This window comes from Python bivittatus, unplaced genomic scaffold, assembly GCF_059951505.1.
Source record: "Python bivittatus isolate LINGU-HERP-01145 unplaced genomic scaffold, Pbiv_v1 ctg000980_np1212, whole genome shotgun sequence".
Classification (NCBI taxonomy): domain Eukaryota; kingdom Metazoa; phylum Chordata; class Lepidosauria; order Squamata; family Pythonidae; genus Python; species Python bivittatus.
The window spans coordinates 40,728,354-40,745,440 of NW_028277125.1; the positions used below are offsets into that span (position 1 = coordinate 40,728,354).

Here is a 17,087-nt window from a genome sequence, read left to right on the forward strand (position 1 = left end):
TGTGCAGAAAAGTCCTGGTTAGCCAGCACAGGCAAAAATGGTTTGAATATCAATTTGGTAGGGGCACAACCAGCAAACTATTTCCCATAGCAGATGTCATGGCACTTTGATATAATTAAGTAAAACTTAGCACATTGTGCAAAATTGCCCACAGGCCATACTTAGTGCCTTTCAGGTTTGCTGAACTACAATCCCCATCTCCCCAACTAAGAGACAGTGGTATGCCAACAGTCCCTGTTAAGGAAATACAAGAAAGTCATTTTATCTGTTCTTTCTTATATTCAGTCCAGCTGTGCAATTGTCTCACCTTCTAATTATTTTCAAAAGTAATGAGAATAATACTCTACATTTTAATATTCATTTCAAAAACAGCTAATAAGCTCTGAAATGCATCACAGTGCAAAGAAAATTAGGAAGTAATGAAGAAACCTGAAATTCCCATCAAGCCAATATTTGCATTAAAAATGTGATTGTACAGTATTATTTGTTAAAAACTTTAGCAACTGTGGTTAAATTGGGGGAGATATATAAATTTCGTGAATGAATGAATAAAAGCTTTTATGTGGTGCTTAAAAAACACAATTAAGTGCATATTTGGGAAGAGCAGTCTGTATTTAGAGGAATATAATAAAAACCCAAGCTTCTGAAGGCGCAAGCATCCAGAGTAGGATTTTAGCCGCTAATTTTGATATCTGGGCAACCCAGCCCCCTGTAGCCCTAGATTATTCTTCTATTTAACATGCCATTTGTAACCAAATGTATGTGCTGTATAATTGTAAAAGCCTTATTGTGAACTTGCAGACTGGAGGCAATCTATAGCTTCCATAAATTTCTTCTAACCGTTTTTAGAGCTGCTCATCACTACAACATGGTAGCAAAATCTGTAATGTAATTAAAATGCTGAGTGAAAAATATGTATAGAATTGCAGCCTTATCTTAAACCTTATTAAATTTCTGAGCGCAAAAACACACCAAGAATGATGCCAGCAGAAGTCTGCCGTATAACTGTTACTCAAATTAGGTCTAAGTATAAACTTTTAAAAATCTTAGCAGGCACAGCTTCCAGCGCAGGGTACCTGGCCTTCTTCTTCTTTGAGCATGCCGCTGTCAACCGCCCATGCTTCACTACTGTCACTTTGTTAAAGTTATGCCTATAGCATCTCGGCTGCAAAAATCTGGAAGACTACTGTACAAGACCACTTTCAGGATTTTTGCAGTCCAAATATAGGCGCTGTGGTTACTAAATGACGACGCTTGCTATTTAAACTAAACGGCAACCTTTGCGGGGCGACGGAAAGATCAGGTGAGGTTGCCCTCTGCTGTGAGGCCTCTATTATTACAACCAACCAGCGACGAGTACCGAGTGCTACTCCTTCTGTTCCCCCCAGGAAGCACTGAGTACTCAGGCAGCCGCTGTGGCATTCCCGTGCTCTGAGTTTTTATTCACGAATTGTAAGACATACAGACATAATAATCATTCTCCTTGGGGCTCAGAGCGGTGGCCTGGAGCCCTCCAGATGTACGAGATGAGCAAAGCTCGAAGCCACCAGGACTACGACCCGTTGACTGCGAACGCCAGAAGCTGCAGTTCCATCCCAAGCGGGAGAAGGCCGAGCACAGGAACCAGATCTCCGAAGGCTCCCCGCCCCAGCCTTCCTTGGGTTTTCTTCCAGGGGAAATCCCTGGAAGAAGACTGCCGAGGAACCGCCCCGGAAGTAGCGAGAACAGCGACGCGCTTCAGAGTTTTCGGGCGGAGAATAGCCGGGCTAGCCCCGCCCCGCCCCGCCCCGCCCCGCCCCCCGTCCTTTGTTGGAGCCATAGAGATAGGACCTCAAGAGCTGGAAAACAATTCGAAGACGGCTTTGGCCTCCGGCCCGTCCGACCAGCTGAACGTGCCCTTTCTCTCATTTTAATCTTACCTCTCTCGGTGGCAAGATTGCCATAACCACGCCCCTTCTGACGCGACCGTCGGATTGAGGCCCGGGCGCGAAGGGCGGCGTTCGAGTCATCCTGACGCAAATGATTGACAGCTAGGCCGGCCTTTGCGCGAGGAGGAGGAGGGAGGAGGAGGAGGAAGCGGCTCGCGCTGGCCGGTGCCGCCGCAGCCTCGTTAGGGCTGGATGGATCTGTTCGGGGACCTTCCGGAGCCAACTCCTCCGGCAGTCGCAGCAGTAGGTGAGCGGCGGGTACCTTTCGGGCTCGGGCCACCATGTTGGAGGGGGAGTCGGCCTGAGTCTGCAGGGAACAGGAGAGCTGGGTCAGCCTCGCGCTCCCAGGAGCCTTAGGTTTGTCTTGCTGCAGCTTGCACGTGTGCACTCAAGAGGCCTTTACACGATCACGCCCCTTCCCAAGGAAGAAGCAAAGGCGACTGTAGGAGGGCTTGTGGTGTTTGGGTACTGTAATGCCCAGAATTAACCCCGCTCTGCCAAGCACGATTCAACACGCATGCGCATGCGAACCCGTAGGGAAATGCACGCGTCGCGTATTGACACTCGGGGGTGACCTCTGGCGGGCACAGGTAATAATACTTAAGCAGCACGGGCGGGTCGTGGTATTTATCTGTCCTGACCCCAAGGAACAGTGATTCCCGCCAATTGATGATAGAATTAGCCCTAGGATCTTGCTGCTGCTGCTGCTGCTGCTGCTGCTGCTGCTGCTGCTGCTGCTATTATTATTATTATTATTATTATTATTATTATTATTATTATTATTATTATTATTATTTTGAAGTCTGTAAGAAGTAATGTGTAAAAACTGGACATTCACTGAATGGCAACAAAGAGATGCCGAAAACTACTGTATTAGATATTTGGTGCCACCTAATGGTCGTCTGAACTTTTGCAGCCCTATCTGGTAGCCCTAGTAATGTCTTTTAATATTGTATGTTAATAGATTTCTCTGTATTTGGTTTGACTTTATGTAGAGAAAGAGGGACAGAAAGGATCTTTGCTTTTTGATGATCTTCCTCCAGTCAGCAACACTGATTTGGGTATGGTTTTCGTCTATGTCTTGAGTTTTGCTGAATTCTCTTGCTTTCTCTCTGTCAGTTGAGTCCTTGTGCAGAGTTCCCCTCAGTGGGCATGGAAATGCAATAGGTTTCTCTGGCCTGAATGACCAAGAATCTGCAAGCTTGTTCCTCTGGCTGCTAGTAAAAACAGGGCAATGGCTCTGTTGGGTTTTCCTGTTGGCTAATTTCAACTTTCACTTTCTTTATTCTGTATGGACTCCTTGTTTGCATCATATTGGTGCAAAGAGGCATCTTGCCCAGTCCTTTTTATCTCTTACACTTCTTTACTACAAGCTTAATATTACTTTCCTTATGCAAGTCTCTATTCTGCGAAGCATTTAGATTCGGTTAGTTCCCCCCCCCAACAGTGGAACTAGAAATAATAGAAAAACTGCTGGGTAGCAGAAAAGAAAAAGCTGAATCTTAAGTTCTGTATTCTCCAATGTGACTGAAACTTCTCTTTTACTCTACCTTTGTGCTGTAATTGTACAGCTAACATGGTAGAGAGATGCTGGCCATAACTACTCCATAGTTATTTAACTCTTTGGAGCTTTTTCCTGAAAGGGAACATCTTTAGATGGAGAAGCTAATGGAGCATCTTTAGAAATACATATTGTGGGGGAAGAGCCATTGGTTGCTGGAGTAACACGTATTTTGCATGGAGAAGATCCCAGTTTCATTTCCAGGTGAGGCTGGTACAGATTCCTGCCTAGAGAGCTCCTACCAGTCATTATCGCCAATACTTGTCTGTCAGAATCGCAGACGGTTGATATCAGTTTTCTCCTGAAGCACAAAGCACAATGCCAATTCTTAATTTACTTTTTATGAAATGCTACTGTCACTTAAATTAGCAGTTCTTACCTCTAGTTATGCCTCTAGTCTATGCCTCTTTTTATAAACCATATTTCAACATGAATAACGGGCATAGTCTTTTGAAAATATCTGAAAAACTATTTCAGTAAGGCTTGCTTCTAGGTAAGTCAGTCTAGGATTGCAGTTCTAGTACTTGTCCCCTCATTTTATAAGCTGGATTTAGTGCCATACCTTGAATGGGTATAATGTTAAGTAGCTCTTAAGCTTGGCAGAGTAGCATTGTAGATGAAACTGTCCAGAATTCTGCTTACTGTGGGATTTGATTTGGGATGTGTATTTCATTGTTTTTTAGGGGCAGGAGGCTCTTTGCTATTTGATGACCTCCCACCTGCCAGCAGTGGCAACTCAGGTGAGCTGTGCCTAGATTTATTTTGCTATTTATTGCACTGCTCTGCGAGAGTTATAGTTGAGTGTTACATATTTAAGTACCCAAGGTTTACACTAAATGCTCACAGGCAAATGTGTCTAAAATGATACTAGAAGAAAGGGTAAAATGTCTCCTGACACTTTCCTTTTTTTCAGATTAGAGAATATCGGTGCTGATCATCTTTTTGTTAAGATACTAATTACGTACTTGAATAGGATGAGATTACTCTACTGCTGTTTGAGGCCACAGGTTTCTACATATGTATTCCCAGGATCTATAGTTGTAGAGAAATAGTGGTCACGGAATAGGTTCAGCATGTTCCCTGATTCAATTTGTCCACTCCAAATCCACCTTCTAAAGCAGTTCTTGTATTTTATTGGCCTGCATATCCATGTGGTGTATAATTAGATCTTTTTACTTCAGTTTTAAATTTCAAAATGTGTGACAGCCTTGGCTTTTGATTTTAAACTATTAAAGCCAATCTGAGCTAAAGGGAAAAAAACAGCATAAATAGGTGACAGAATAATAGTAGTCCAGAATGCAGCAGCATGTGCAGTTTTGGGCACATCACGGCGTGCCCACATAACACTGCTGCTGTGTGAGTTGCACCAGTAGGCTTCCAAGTGCAGTTCAAGGTGCTGGCTCCCTTTAAGGCCTTGCATGGTACCGGGCCAGGTTTCTTATGGGACAGCCTGTCTCCAATGCTTTCTGCATGTCCCATCAGATTTGGCAAGGTAGGCATGCTTCAGGTCCTTTCTGTGAAACAAGATCATCGAGTGGGAGCAAGGGAGCATCCTTTCTCTGTTGCAGCCCTTGTCCTTTGGAACAGTTTTCTCCCTGAGATCCGGATGGCCTTGGCCCTGGCCCTCAGGCACGGGGGCCCAGTTGTTAGTGGAGTCCAGCATATGTATTTGGTTTGTGCTGTGAACCAGTTTGCAAGGCATCTCATTCACTGCTAATTATATGTAGCCTTATGGCTTTTACGTTATGTTGTTTTATAAACTGATTTTGTTAGTTGCCCAGAACTGTTTGGCTAAGGTGGGTGGCCATATAACTTCTATAAATGAATAAATAAATAATGACCTTTTGTTTTTCAGCTTCTCATCCCACAGAGCACGTTTCTCTTCCTGTGAGCTATGGGAAGGGAGAGAAGAGGAAGTCCACTGAAGGAGAGAAGAATGGGAGTGAAGAACTTGTGGAAAAGAAAGTTTGTAAAGGTTTTCAGACACTCTGAAGCCAAATATTTTGTTCTATTCTAGTGCTGCTTTAAATGACAACAAAGGTGAAATTGTTTTCCTATGACAGTGTTGCTTGTAGCCAGTCATAGGAGTGGGAGGAAATACTATATGTGGATGAAATCCTTCCTGGGTGTTTCTGCCTCAGTGGAGTTTGGGTTTCTCCCTCCTTAAGGGTACCAGTGCAAATCCTTTTTCACTTATCAGTTACAATTGTGCTGCTATCGTACATGTTTGCTGCATTTCTTCAAAGAACCGAGGACAGTCAGCATCAAGTATTACCCATTTTTTCTCACAGTTGCCATAGTCAGAGTTCTTATTTTTAAAAAAATAAACTTACAGATTGCTTTTTAACCTGCTTGGATTCTGTTTGCAAAAACAATATATGCATAATTCAGATTAGGGCAGTGACTTATCCACATTATCTAACATGATTAGTACAAATTTGAAGGCTATCCCAAATCCCTAATTTTTGTTCACCCTGCCACATATACTTCTTTTTTGTGTTGCCAAATATATATTATTCAGCACAACATGACTTAGTTGCCCCTGTATTGTGCACTTCCTAATGTCATCTTGCCTAATACATTTTGTTAAGTCATGGTTTTAACCATGGTTTGCAATGATATAAATCATTGACACAACACATGATTTATAAGCTATAGTGAATGGGTTCAGACATCAAACTTAAAGCAATATAAATATGCAGTGTGTGAAGCCTGTCCTTACTTACCCTCCTTAACTATGTCTTAGTAATGCAGGGAGCATCATAGCTAACCTGCATCAGTTTAGATATAGAAACCCAAACACGGTCTCTGAATTCTTCACCTGAATTGTAATGTGATGACAGTTGGATAAGCTTTTCTTAGCATCATCTGCATGTTCAGCCATCCCTAGAGTGCACTATTTTGATATGCTCTCTGATGCAATTGGGCTGAATTTCAGCTGTACAATTCAGCAGTGTGATGATCAATCTATTACTATGGTGAGCTTCAGGAATTTAGTATATTTAGTAAAACCTAGCTCCAACAGTTTTGGGGTTCTCCCTGCTTCTGTGCCTCCAGAGCAGGACACTTCTGTCAGCCATGATGATGATGATTGGTGTGTTCTATCAAAACTGCAGGGACACTCCCAATGTTGCTGCCATAGAAAACATCTTCAGCCATAGGTACCATACAGGGACTATTTATAATTTGAATATAGTTTATAATCAAGAGTTTGTCAGAATTCTGCTTCCTTAATTGTGCTAGGTGACTGTAGTGCTTTTATACAGGAAACAAGCTGAGGGATTGAATCTGGTGTGCATCTTTGCTCTGTTTTTGTTTAGGTGCTGCAGGTATTCTTGGTCTGAAGGGTTATGTAGCAGAGAGGAAAGGTGAGCGAGAAGAGATGCAAGATGCCCATGTTATTCTCAATGATATCACAGAAGAGTGCGGCCCCTTGTCCTCTCAAATGTGAGTCTTAAGTTTATATTTACACTTTTTGATTGGATTCTTATGTTTTCCTCCTACTTAAACCGGGACAGGTTTAATTGCCTTGTCTGGATGGTGATTTCAGCTGGTTGATTTCTTTAACCTGTATAATGCTATAATCATACAAAAAGTGTATTTTCTTTTAAGTGTCACTGATTTTGGAAAGCATGACAGAAAAGAGAGTCCAAGACATCCAAAAAAGCACATCAGAAATACTTTTCACTCTGGAACTTTCTGTTTTTTAAAATTCAATTTTTGCAAAATGAAATAACAACAGACCCAACCCTAGAGAAATAATTAAGAAGAAAAATAAAACATTAACACCCCCCCCAAAACAGCCTGAAGAAAAGAAAAAAAATATCGATAAGCATGTATGTTCATTGCTCACTCTCTGCATGCATGTATACACACATACACACACATGCTCTTTTTTTAATAGACACATTCTAGAATTAGGTACCCTTTGAGTTTCCACCTTATTCCAGACTAGCATTTCTGTTTGATTGTTAATTTAACATCTTTAGCATGATTTTCCCACACGGAAGATAAAGTTAAACCTTGTGTATAAAACAATTTGACATCACGGTCTGCATGTGCTCTTTCTGCAAATACTTTGCAAGGTATTGATAATAGTAATAGAATACTAATTTTTATTTACTGTGCACTTATATCTAGATGCAGCACAGGTAAAACAATGAAATATAACTCAGCATAAACTAATACCAGCAAGAAAACAGTACAATAATCAATAAAATAATAAAATTTCCAAATACCAGCACAACCATTATTTAAATCTTTGTAGGATAATAGTAAAGAAAGTTCTTCCTACATAAAGGTTCTGAGAAAACAAATACTTCAAGAGCTTTTTCAAACTTAAAGAGATCAAACTCCAAACTAGTTCAAGGGGGAATTTATATATATTTGTGTTGAGGACGAGGAGAAAAATTAATCCTGTAGTAGTGAAGTGTAGAATTTTCTTATATAGGTACTGGAATCTTTTCATAGCTGAGCTCTTGAGGGAACTCTTGGAACTGGAAAACGTAAGATGAATGCTTTTTGTTTTTCTGAGGCTAGGAAACTGATTCCCATGTGTAGATTGCAGGAAAGACTATTTTTTGCTGGACCACATATTACATTTTCTGCAGTTCTGCCGATGGATGCAAATTCAGTATCTTGGCCAGTTCCAGAATGAGAACAATCTGTCTCTGTATATTTTTTTACAGAACCCGTGTCTCGTATTTTGCTGTTTTTGATGGCCATGGAGGAGTTAGAGCTTCAACATATGCTGCACAGAATCTGCATCAAAACCTGATCAGAAAATTTCCCAAAGGTAAGAAAATATGGTAGTATTCTTTGAGTTCTACTCCTGTAAGGAGCCACATATTGACTTGGATCTGTTAATGCAGGTAAACTTATACTATCCTTGGGAAGATATACACTGATATGAGTGTATATATAAGGTAATTAAACAGTAGCAAGCAGTATTTGGAGGATAATTTGGGTAAAACTGAACCTGAATCATTAATCTGATGTGTAAACCTTCTTAATCCCACAGTTATGCAAGATTAAGCAAAATAATTACCCTTTTCAGTGTGAAGGCTGGGGGTATCATGATAATTCTGGAGTGGGTGGTGCCAGTTTTTTCTAACCTTTTCTCCATTAACCCCAGATTAGGTGTCTAACTGTTCTCTTTGGATTTATAAAACAGGAGAGGTGCCCAGTGTGGAGAAAGCAATAAGGAGATGCCTTTTGGACACTTTCAAACACACAGATGAGGAATTCCTCAAGCAGGCTTCCAGCCAGTAAGTATATACTTACCAGGTACACAACATCATGTCTGTGTTAAAGGTATTTGAGGCTGAATCACTTTAGAAAGTTGGTGGGGATGCATCACTGAATCCTTTTCTTCTATCAAGCAGTTCCTGTATATGGAAAGGTAGCCTATTGAGAAGAATGTTAACTGATATTTGTCTACTATTTTTAGAATGTGCAGAGGAGAGGAAGGTACTCCAACATGCATTCTGGAATATTACACTTGAAAATGCAAGGAGGGCTGTATTATATGTGTGTGTGGTTCCATAAGGCCTAACATTTCCATCTTTATAACGGGGTACTTGGAATCTTAAGTAGTTTGAGAACCACCTTGAATAGCTGGGCTCATCTTTGTTTTGCCCCAAATTTCTGAAACTCACAGGAAACCTGCTTGGAAAGATGGTTCCACGGCAACCTGTGTGCTGGTGATTGATAATACTCTGTACATTGCCAACCTTGGAGACAGTAGGGTAAGTCACACTGAAAACTGTGGATCCAGCTTGCATGAGTTTTATGGCATTAAACATGGGTAATTGTTTTGCTTCAGTGATAAGATGCTATAGCAACTATCCTTTACTTCAGTACCTATTTTGCAGTTTCTTTACCAAGTGACCAATAGGCTGACATAAACTCTTCTTATAGTAAGACCCCTGTAGTGGCTGGGTGATTTTGGATGGGGGGGTCTTAGTGACCTCTGGGTGATGCTATATGTTGGACGATGATGTCTTTTTTTAAAACAACTTTTTAATTGAAGATAGGTGGAGGTAAACACTGGTACCCTTTTCCATCTAACTAGAGTGCTTGATGTTTCAATACAGCAGGGGTCAGCAACTTTTCAGGCCCCAACACTATTGCATGATTTCAAGTGATATCCCAGATATCTCAAAATAAATCTTGCTCAGAATGTTGGCAGTCTTGCCCTGAGTTCACATGAGATTTCAGCCTTATTACTTTTTTTGGTTATTTTGCTAAAAATTGTTCCAGCTTCATTTGAGGGGGTTGGTAGTGCTGTTTTGAGGACAACAGGCCCTTTGTCCCCCAGATGTCATTTGTTAAGCACTACAGTACAATGTGTTGCTTATATCTTGCTAGCAGAGACTTTACACTTGTAGCTCTTGCTACTTGCTTACAAGAGTTATTTTGTCAATGCAGGCAATTCTGTGCCGTTACAATGAAGAGTCTCAGAAGCACACAGCTTTAAGTCTTAGTAAAGAACATAATCCAACTCAGTATGATGAGCGGATGAGGATCCAAAAGGCTGGAGGCAATGTCAGGTAACAAACAGAGGAAGCAACAAAGGGAAATGATGGGGAGGAAGTTTAGAGTTGCCAAAATTCCAACAACTTCTTGGGGAAGCTAGTGTAGTACAGGGATTAAAATGTTGGTCTTGGAAATCCAGGTTGAATGCCCCACAGAACTCACTGGGTGATTTTAGGATACTCACTCTCTAAACTCCAATTTCCTTTCTGTTATGGGAATAAAGTTAGGGAAGGCACCTATTTTAAACTTGAGGCCTCAGAAAAAAGGTAGGATATGTAATAAATGTTGGGTACTTAATAATGGGTATTATGTATACACACACACACACACAAATATATAAAGAAACTTTATATACAGTTGCAAGAAAAAGTATGTGAACCTTTTGGAATTTCATGGTGTTCTGCATTAATTTGTCATAAAGTGTGATCTGACCGTCATCTAAGTCAAGAGTATTGACAAATATAATGTGCCTAAAATAATAACACAAAAACAATTCTGATCCTTCATGTCTTTATTGAACACACTCATTCAACATTCAAAATGCTAGTGGAAAAAGTAAGTGAACCCTTGGAATCAATAACTGGTTGACCCCCCTGCCCCTTGGCCGCAATAACCTCAACCAGGTGCTTCCTGTAGCTGTGGATCAGACCTGCACATCGTTCAGGAGGCATTTTAGCCCATTCTTCCTGGCAGAACTGCTTTAGCTCTGTCATATTCTTTGGATGTCTCATGTGTATGGCTCTCTTCAAGTCATTCTGTAGCATCTCTATTGGGTTGAGGTCTGGACTCTGACTTGGCAACTCCAAAAGGTGGATTTTATTTTCTGAAGCCATTCTGTTGTGGACTTGCTCCGGTGTTTTGGGTCATTGTCCTGTTGCATCACCCAACTTCTACAGAGTTTCAGCTGACGTACAGACATTCTCACATTATCCTGAAGAATTTTTTGATACACTTGGGAATTCGTCTTCCCCTCAGTGACTGCAAGCTGGCCAGGCCCTGATGCAGCAAAGCAGGCCCAAATAATGATGTTTCCTCCACCATACTTTACGGTTGGGATGATGTTTTCATGATGATATGCAGTGCCCTTTTTACGCCAGATGTAGTGCTGTGTGTTCTTTTCAAATAGTTCAATCTTTGTTTCATCGGTCCACAAAACATTTTGCCAATACCGCTGTGGAGTGTCAATGTGCTCTTTCACAAACTTCAGGCATGCAGCAATGTTCTTTGTAGTAAGCCGCAGCTTCCTTCGTGGTGTCCTGACATAGACACCCTGCTTGTTCAGTGTTTTACGTACTGTAGACTCATGAACACAGATGTTAGCCAGGTCCAATGATGCCTTCAAATCCTTGGCTGTCACTCGGGGTTGTTTCTTTACCTCATTGATGAGTCTTCATTGTGCTCTTGGGGTCATTTTGACTGGGCGCCCACTTCTTGGTAGAGTAGCCACAGTCCCAAAGTGTCTCCATTTGTAGATCATTTGCCTAACTGTAGACTGGTGAATTTCTAAGGTCTTTGAAATCACTTTGTAACCCTTTCCAGCTTTATGTAAATCAACAATTCTTGATCGTAGATCCTCTGAAAGCTCTTTTTGGTGAGGCATGGCTCACATAAGCATATTCTTCTTGTGCGGAGAAAACTCAAAAAGTTTGAGTGGTTTTTATCAGTCAACATAGCTCTAGTCCACACCTCCAAGGCTTAACAAGACTCCAGGTATGCTAACACCTGACTCCAATTAGCTTTTTTGAGGTCAACTTAAGGGTTCACATACTTTTTCCACTAGCACTGTAAGGTTTTTATGGTTGTTCCCTATAAAGACATGAAGGATCAGAATTGTTTTTGTGTTATTATTTTAGGCACATTATATTTGTCAATACTCTTGACTTAGATGACGGTCAGATCACATTTTACAACAAATTAATGCAGAACACCATGACATTCCAAAAGGTTCACATACTTTTTCTTGCAACTGTATATTAATTGTGGTATGGCAAATATATTCTAATTGGCATTTAACATAACCTTCAGGTTCTAACAAAATTTGTTAGGAGCCATAACTTTAGACACGGCTTAGTCATGGGTCATTGAGTCACTTTGTGTGAGATGGGCGGCCATAGAAATAAATAAATAAATAAATAAATAAAGTAGATAAATGTAGTAATTTTATTATAAATGCTGGCTATGAAAATATATTGATGCTGTAAAGAAGTATTTTTAGGTATAAAACTGTCTTTTCCATACATTCAGTTTGGGGAACAAACTAGCCATTCTTAAATGTTAACCACACTCCAGTGTGAGTGATCAAAAACTGCATTTCCTTTTTTCTTAATGGAATACTAATTTGAATTATCAAAAATGTAAAACAGGTTTTCCCAACTTGATCCCCATCAGATGTATTGGATTACCAATCCCACCATGTCCAGTCAAATTGGGAAGGCTGTTTTAGACTATGCTATTATTGATTTCATTACATGATAGATAAGAGTAAAGGTGTCATGTAATATAGAATGCTGCCACCTAATTGTTTAGAAAAACTAATGACTTGAGTATTGATTTCTGTTTTTAAATGTGGTAAAGAAAATACTTGTGTGTTGCTTTTATTTACATTCTAAAATTAGAAATTGAAGTTGCAAAAGGAATTGTATCAGCCATTTGTGAACCCTGTAGACTAAATTGGTTCTTTGGCCCACTGAGTCTCTAGACAATATTGGCCTACAATTGCCATCACTCTGGATTAATGACTATGTTCGGTAGAGATTATGAATGTTGTAAGCCCAGAGCTTCTGTGGATCTACCTTTTGGAACTACAATCCATATTTTAGGGGTTTAATTTAGTAACAGAATTATAAATCCACCACCGTCCTTTCTCTGTTTAGAGAAGGACGTGTTCTGGGTGTCCTGGAGGTCTCCCGGTCCATTGGGGATGGACAGTACAAGCGATTTGGGGTTGTCTCTGTGCCGGATGTCAAACGCTGTCAGCTTACACACAATGACAGGTAAAATTGAAACAGTATCCCAGGTAAGAAGAATATGTGTGGTAACTCTTCATAAGTGGCTTCAAAAGTATAAGTATATGCTTTTTTTCCTTTAAGTATTTTGGGTAAATCTTACTGTCAGTTACCTTTGCAGATTTATCCTATTGGCCTGTGATGGTCTCTTTAAAGTCTTTTCACCAGAAGAAGCTGTGAACTTCATCATGTGTTGTTTGGAGGTGAGAGGAGGAGGGTTGAGTTGAGAAATCAAGAAGAGGGTGATGAAAAAGAAATTACATGTCATTTATTTTCACTGGTCTTGTTCCTTTTTTCCACTTATTGTTTTGTCACTTCATCACTTTGAACTTTTCATTACTGTTTGCTGAAGGATTACAAGCTTCTTCATGCAAACAATGTTTGAGAGGCAGTTCAGCTCTTTTGTTCTTTTCTGTTTGCTGCTGTGCTACTTGTATCTTTGCTTTCAACTTCAGAGTCCTAGAACACACTTAGATTATTCCATTAAGCGATAAGACTGGTATTGTTCAAGTGTGCACTTTCTCTCAGATTAGGAATCCAAGAAGCCAGTTTACATTGCCACAATAGCACAGTCCTGTATTAAACAGGGCAGCAGTATTGAGGCTGCATGGTGGGCAGTTTTGTTTCCTGTTTAAAGGCAGAAAAGGTGCACAGGAGAGTGCATGCCCATTACGTGAGGTTTTTGTTTGTGGTGAAATAAAGAGGCCCGCAGCACCTTAGAACTAATACATATATTATACGGTGATCTTTTCTGGACTTCAGTTCATTTTTATGTAGGTGGTATCAGATCCTAGGCAAGATGATGTTTTGTTATCTTTTTGTTTTACTTCAGCAAACATGGTTATCCCTCTTTAAAAACAGAGCATTCTCTTGAAGAGAATTTGCAAATAATCATGTCCAAGCCTGAGTTAATACTGCTTGGTCTAATGATAAAGATTCAAGACGTCAGAGATGAGACGTGACTATATAGAGTTATCTCACTGGAGTAAAAGGAAATTGCCCTGACTTGTCTGTGTGCTCCACTTCTCAACAGGACAAAACTATTCCAACAAGAGATGCCAAATCAGCCACTGATATGAGATATGAAGCAGCCTGTAACAGGCTGGCCAACAAAGCAGTGCAGCGAGGATCAGCAGATAATGTCACTGTGGTGGTGGTCCGGATTGAACAATGATAGGAAGAATATTTGCAAGGAAGATCCATAGCAGCATGCAGCGAATTTAATAGAACACATTAGTGTTTTTGTGAAAGTGTGCGCGTGTGTAGGATTTTATGGATTTTCCCCCATATGCTTATTTGTAAATAAAGGGTTTTTTTCTAAGCGTTCAGGTCAGTTCATTGTTTCATAAGCTGTAAGTAATTGGGTCTTCTGTTATCCTCCTTGAATGGGCTACATGCAGTAATCTAACAAAATCTCTTGCAGATACTCATATTGTCTGCTGTCTTACAAGATGTACTTCAGGCTCCAGTATCTCAGTTAAAAAATACACGCACAAAGGGCCCTGGTATATTTAATTGGCAATTTGTTAATAACTGAGCATGGGATCTGTTCCCTTCCTGACTGCTTCTTGAATATTTTTTGGAGACAGGAGCAGTTTTTATAACTGCCATGCAGAGGGGAGTATATTCCTCATTCTGTTGCATGGGGTGGAACCAACATATTAAATGACTCAGAGCAATCCTCAAAATCCAGCAAATGAGGTTTTCCGGTTTTCTTGGTAAATGAATTTTTTATCCAATAAAAAAAAAGAATTGGGATTTTTGTGCTAATTTTGAAGAATAGCAATTTTTAACAACTCCTGGTTCATCATAAATACTGTAATATAATTCATTTTCAAAAATATGCCTATGGCCATCTGAACTTTGGATTCAGGCTGCATGGATACTACCCAAGTATCCATGCAGTATTTATACAGCTATATGCAAAATTTCCAGTGAACCTCAGCAAGAAAGTGTGATTAGATTAGATTCTAAATGCACAGAGTAATCTTTCAGTATGGCACGGTTAGATTCTTTGGGCTGAAGTCTTGGGAGAAATTACATTAAAATTAGTCCACTTTGTGAATATGATTGGGCTGTCAATGAGATTATCATATTTAGAGTAAACCTACTGAAATCAGTGGGAATCTAAGTTGAGAAATATTTAGGCTTGAGCCTTGGGTCAGCATTCAAACCCCAGTGCAGCTTGAGAGAACTAGCTAAGATTGAATTTTAGTTTATTTTCAGCAGTTATTAGATACAAATCTTTTTTTTTAAACAGCTGCACATAAAGCATTCAGGAAAAACTTCAATATATGAATTAGTATGTGTGGAAGACCTTTGTAAGAGCACTGTCCTCTCTTTTTGGTGAAGTAGCATTCTCTCGCAGATACATAAAAGATCATCTTTAACGTCAGCTTTTGATGTACTTTCTAAGTACCGTTATTCTGATTATTTAATTAATAGGAATAGAATCAGGCTATTATGGGTAAGGTGATATTCAACGGTGAAAAGTGTAAGAGAAAACTAGGGGGGGAACGTTTGGGGAGATTTGGGAATAGAGTGCACCACCAACCAAATAAGAGCAAGCAGATGAATAAGCAGGCAAAAAGGATGAGTTAATGTTGAGCTGCATTAAATTAAACTTTGTATCCAGGTTGTGGGAAGTAGTAACTGCAGGTACTCTGCACTTGGGATACTGTGCCCAGTTCTGGACACCCCAGTTAAACAGGACATGGAGAAGCTGGGGTGGGTTTAGAAGAATGCTACCAAGGTGATGCGTACTGAGCCCCACGGAGAGCAGATAAAGAAACGGCATGTTTAACTTGCACCAGAGAAGGCTAAGGGAGGTAGGGTAGTGGTCTATGAACAACTAAAACTCTTGCTGCGTGCAAAAGGGGATGGACCTGTTCTCAGTTGAAACTGAGGAGAACAAGAACCAGTGGGCTCAAATTAAATGAAAGATTCAGGCTGAATATTTAGGAGGAATTGCCTGACTGTGAAACTAGCTAAGCAGTGGAAGACCCCTGTTCTGGAAGTTTTCAAATCGGGACTAGATAAATCGCCTATCAGGAAATGTTTAGTGGCTTCTTGTACTGAGCAGGGGATTGGTTTAGATGGTCCTTCAAACTCCTAGCTTCTATGTTTCTCAGTGATACTAGGGTGCATTTCGACAAATAATCGTTTATTCACACATGGATGCCAGCAGCTGAGGTTGTCAAGCAGTAAAAATTTGCTAATCAGCCCTTACATTCTCAGTTCAGTTTTCAATATCCTTTGCAACTATTGCCATGTTGTTAACTCTTTCATAGAAGGTGTTCAAGGAACGGAATTCAACAAGCCAGCAAGGGAGATTTTCCATTTAAAAAGAGCTTCAGTCAAACCTTTTTCTATTTATCAGAGTTCTGAGCTTATGTTAAGCCTACCTGTTTGACTGGTGAGGAGGAGGAGAATTTCACAAGTACCTGTAAATAATTAGACCTAGAAAAGTTAGTTTCCCTAATTCAGTGCTTTCTGTTGAATTATTAAGATATGAGGACTAGCTCCATGTTTCTTTTATATTCTAAATCTACTCAAGAGCCATTTTTTCTGTGCTTCAGCTTCATTGTTTGGCATATTCCTTCTGTAAATAAATAAAACACATTTAAAAGTGGGTGCATGTGTTCATTCGCTCATTTTTTAATATAATAAGCTAGACTTGCTGTAAAAAATATACTGTATAGTGTATATATGCATGCATGCCCCCCCCCATACATTAGTAAATATGTAAGTATATAAGAGAGCTGCAATTTGCGTATGATTGATTGTGCTGCAGGGCAGTACCTTGGCCTTATCAAGCCATTAGCATTTCCAGAATAAGAAGGGTGGGTGCACAACTTACTGAGAATGTGCTTTTCCTAAAATAGAACTATTATAGTCCTTAGCTTAATCAGTTTGGTGCCTAGAACTCTAAATGTTCTGCAGATGCTTCTGCCCTCTGGTGGTCTTTAGAAGTGGCATTGAATTCTGGCTTTCTCCTATTCTTATGTTCTTTCTTTTCAAATTCTGAGCAGTAGCTTATTAGAAATTCGTCTATAT

General features: G+C 40.1%; 1 protein-coding gene across 1 annotated transcript; it reads left to right on the top strand.

Moving 5' to 3' along the window:
• The first annotated feature begins 1,810 nt into the window (after positions 1-1,810).
• ILKAP (ILK associated serine/threonine phosphatase) lies at positions 1,811-16,662 on the top strand. Its single transcript, XM_088131738.1, has 12 exons — positions 1,811-2,175; positions 2,924-2,989; positions 4,173-4,229; positions 5,345-5,464; positions 6,810-6,936; positions 8,178-8,284; positions 8,663-8,756; positions 9,149-9,236; positions 9,919-10,040; positions 12,900-13,019; positions 13,153-13,234; positions 14,065-16,662. Exons 1-12 carry the CDS (start codon positions 2,121-2,123, stop codon positions 14,203-14,205), a joined length of 1,179 nt encoding a protein of 392 aa, XP_087987864.1. The 5' UTR covers positions 1,811-2,120; the 3' UTR covers positions 14,206-16,662.
• The last annotated feature ends 425 nt before the right edge of the window (positions 16,663-17,087 follow it).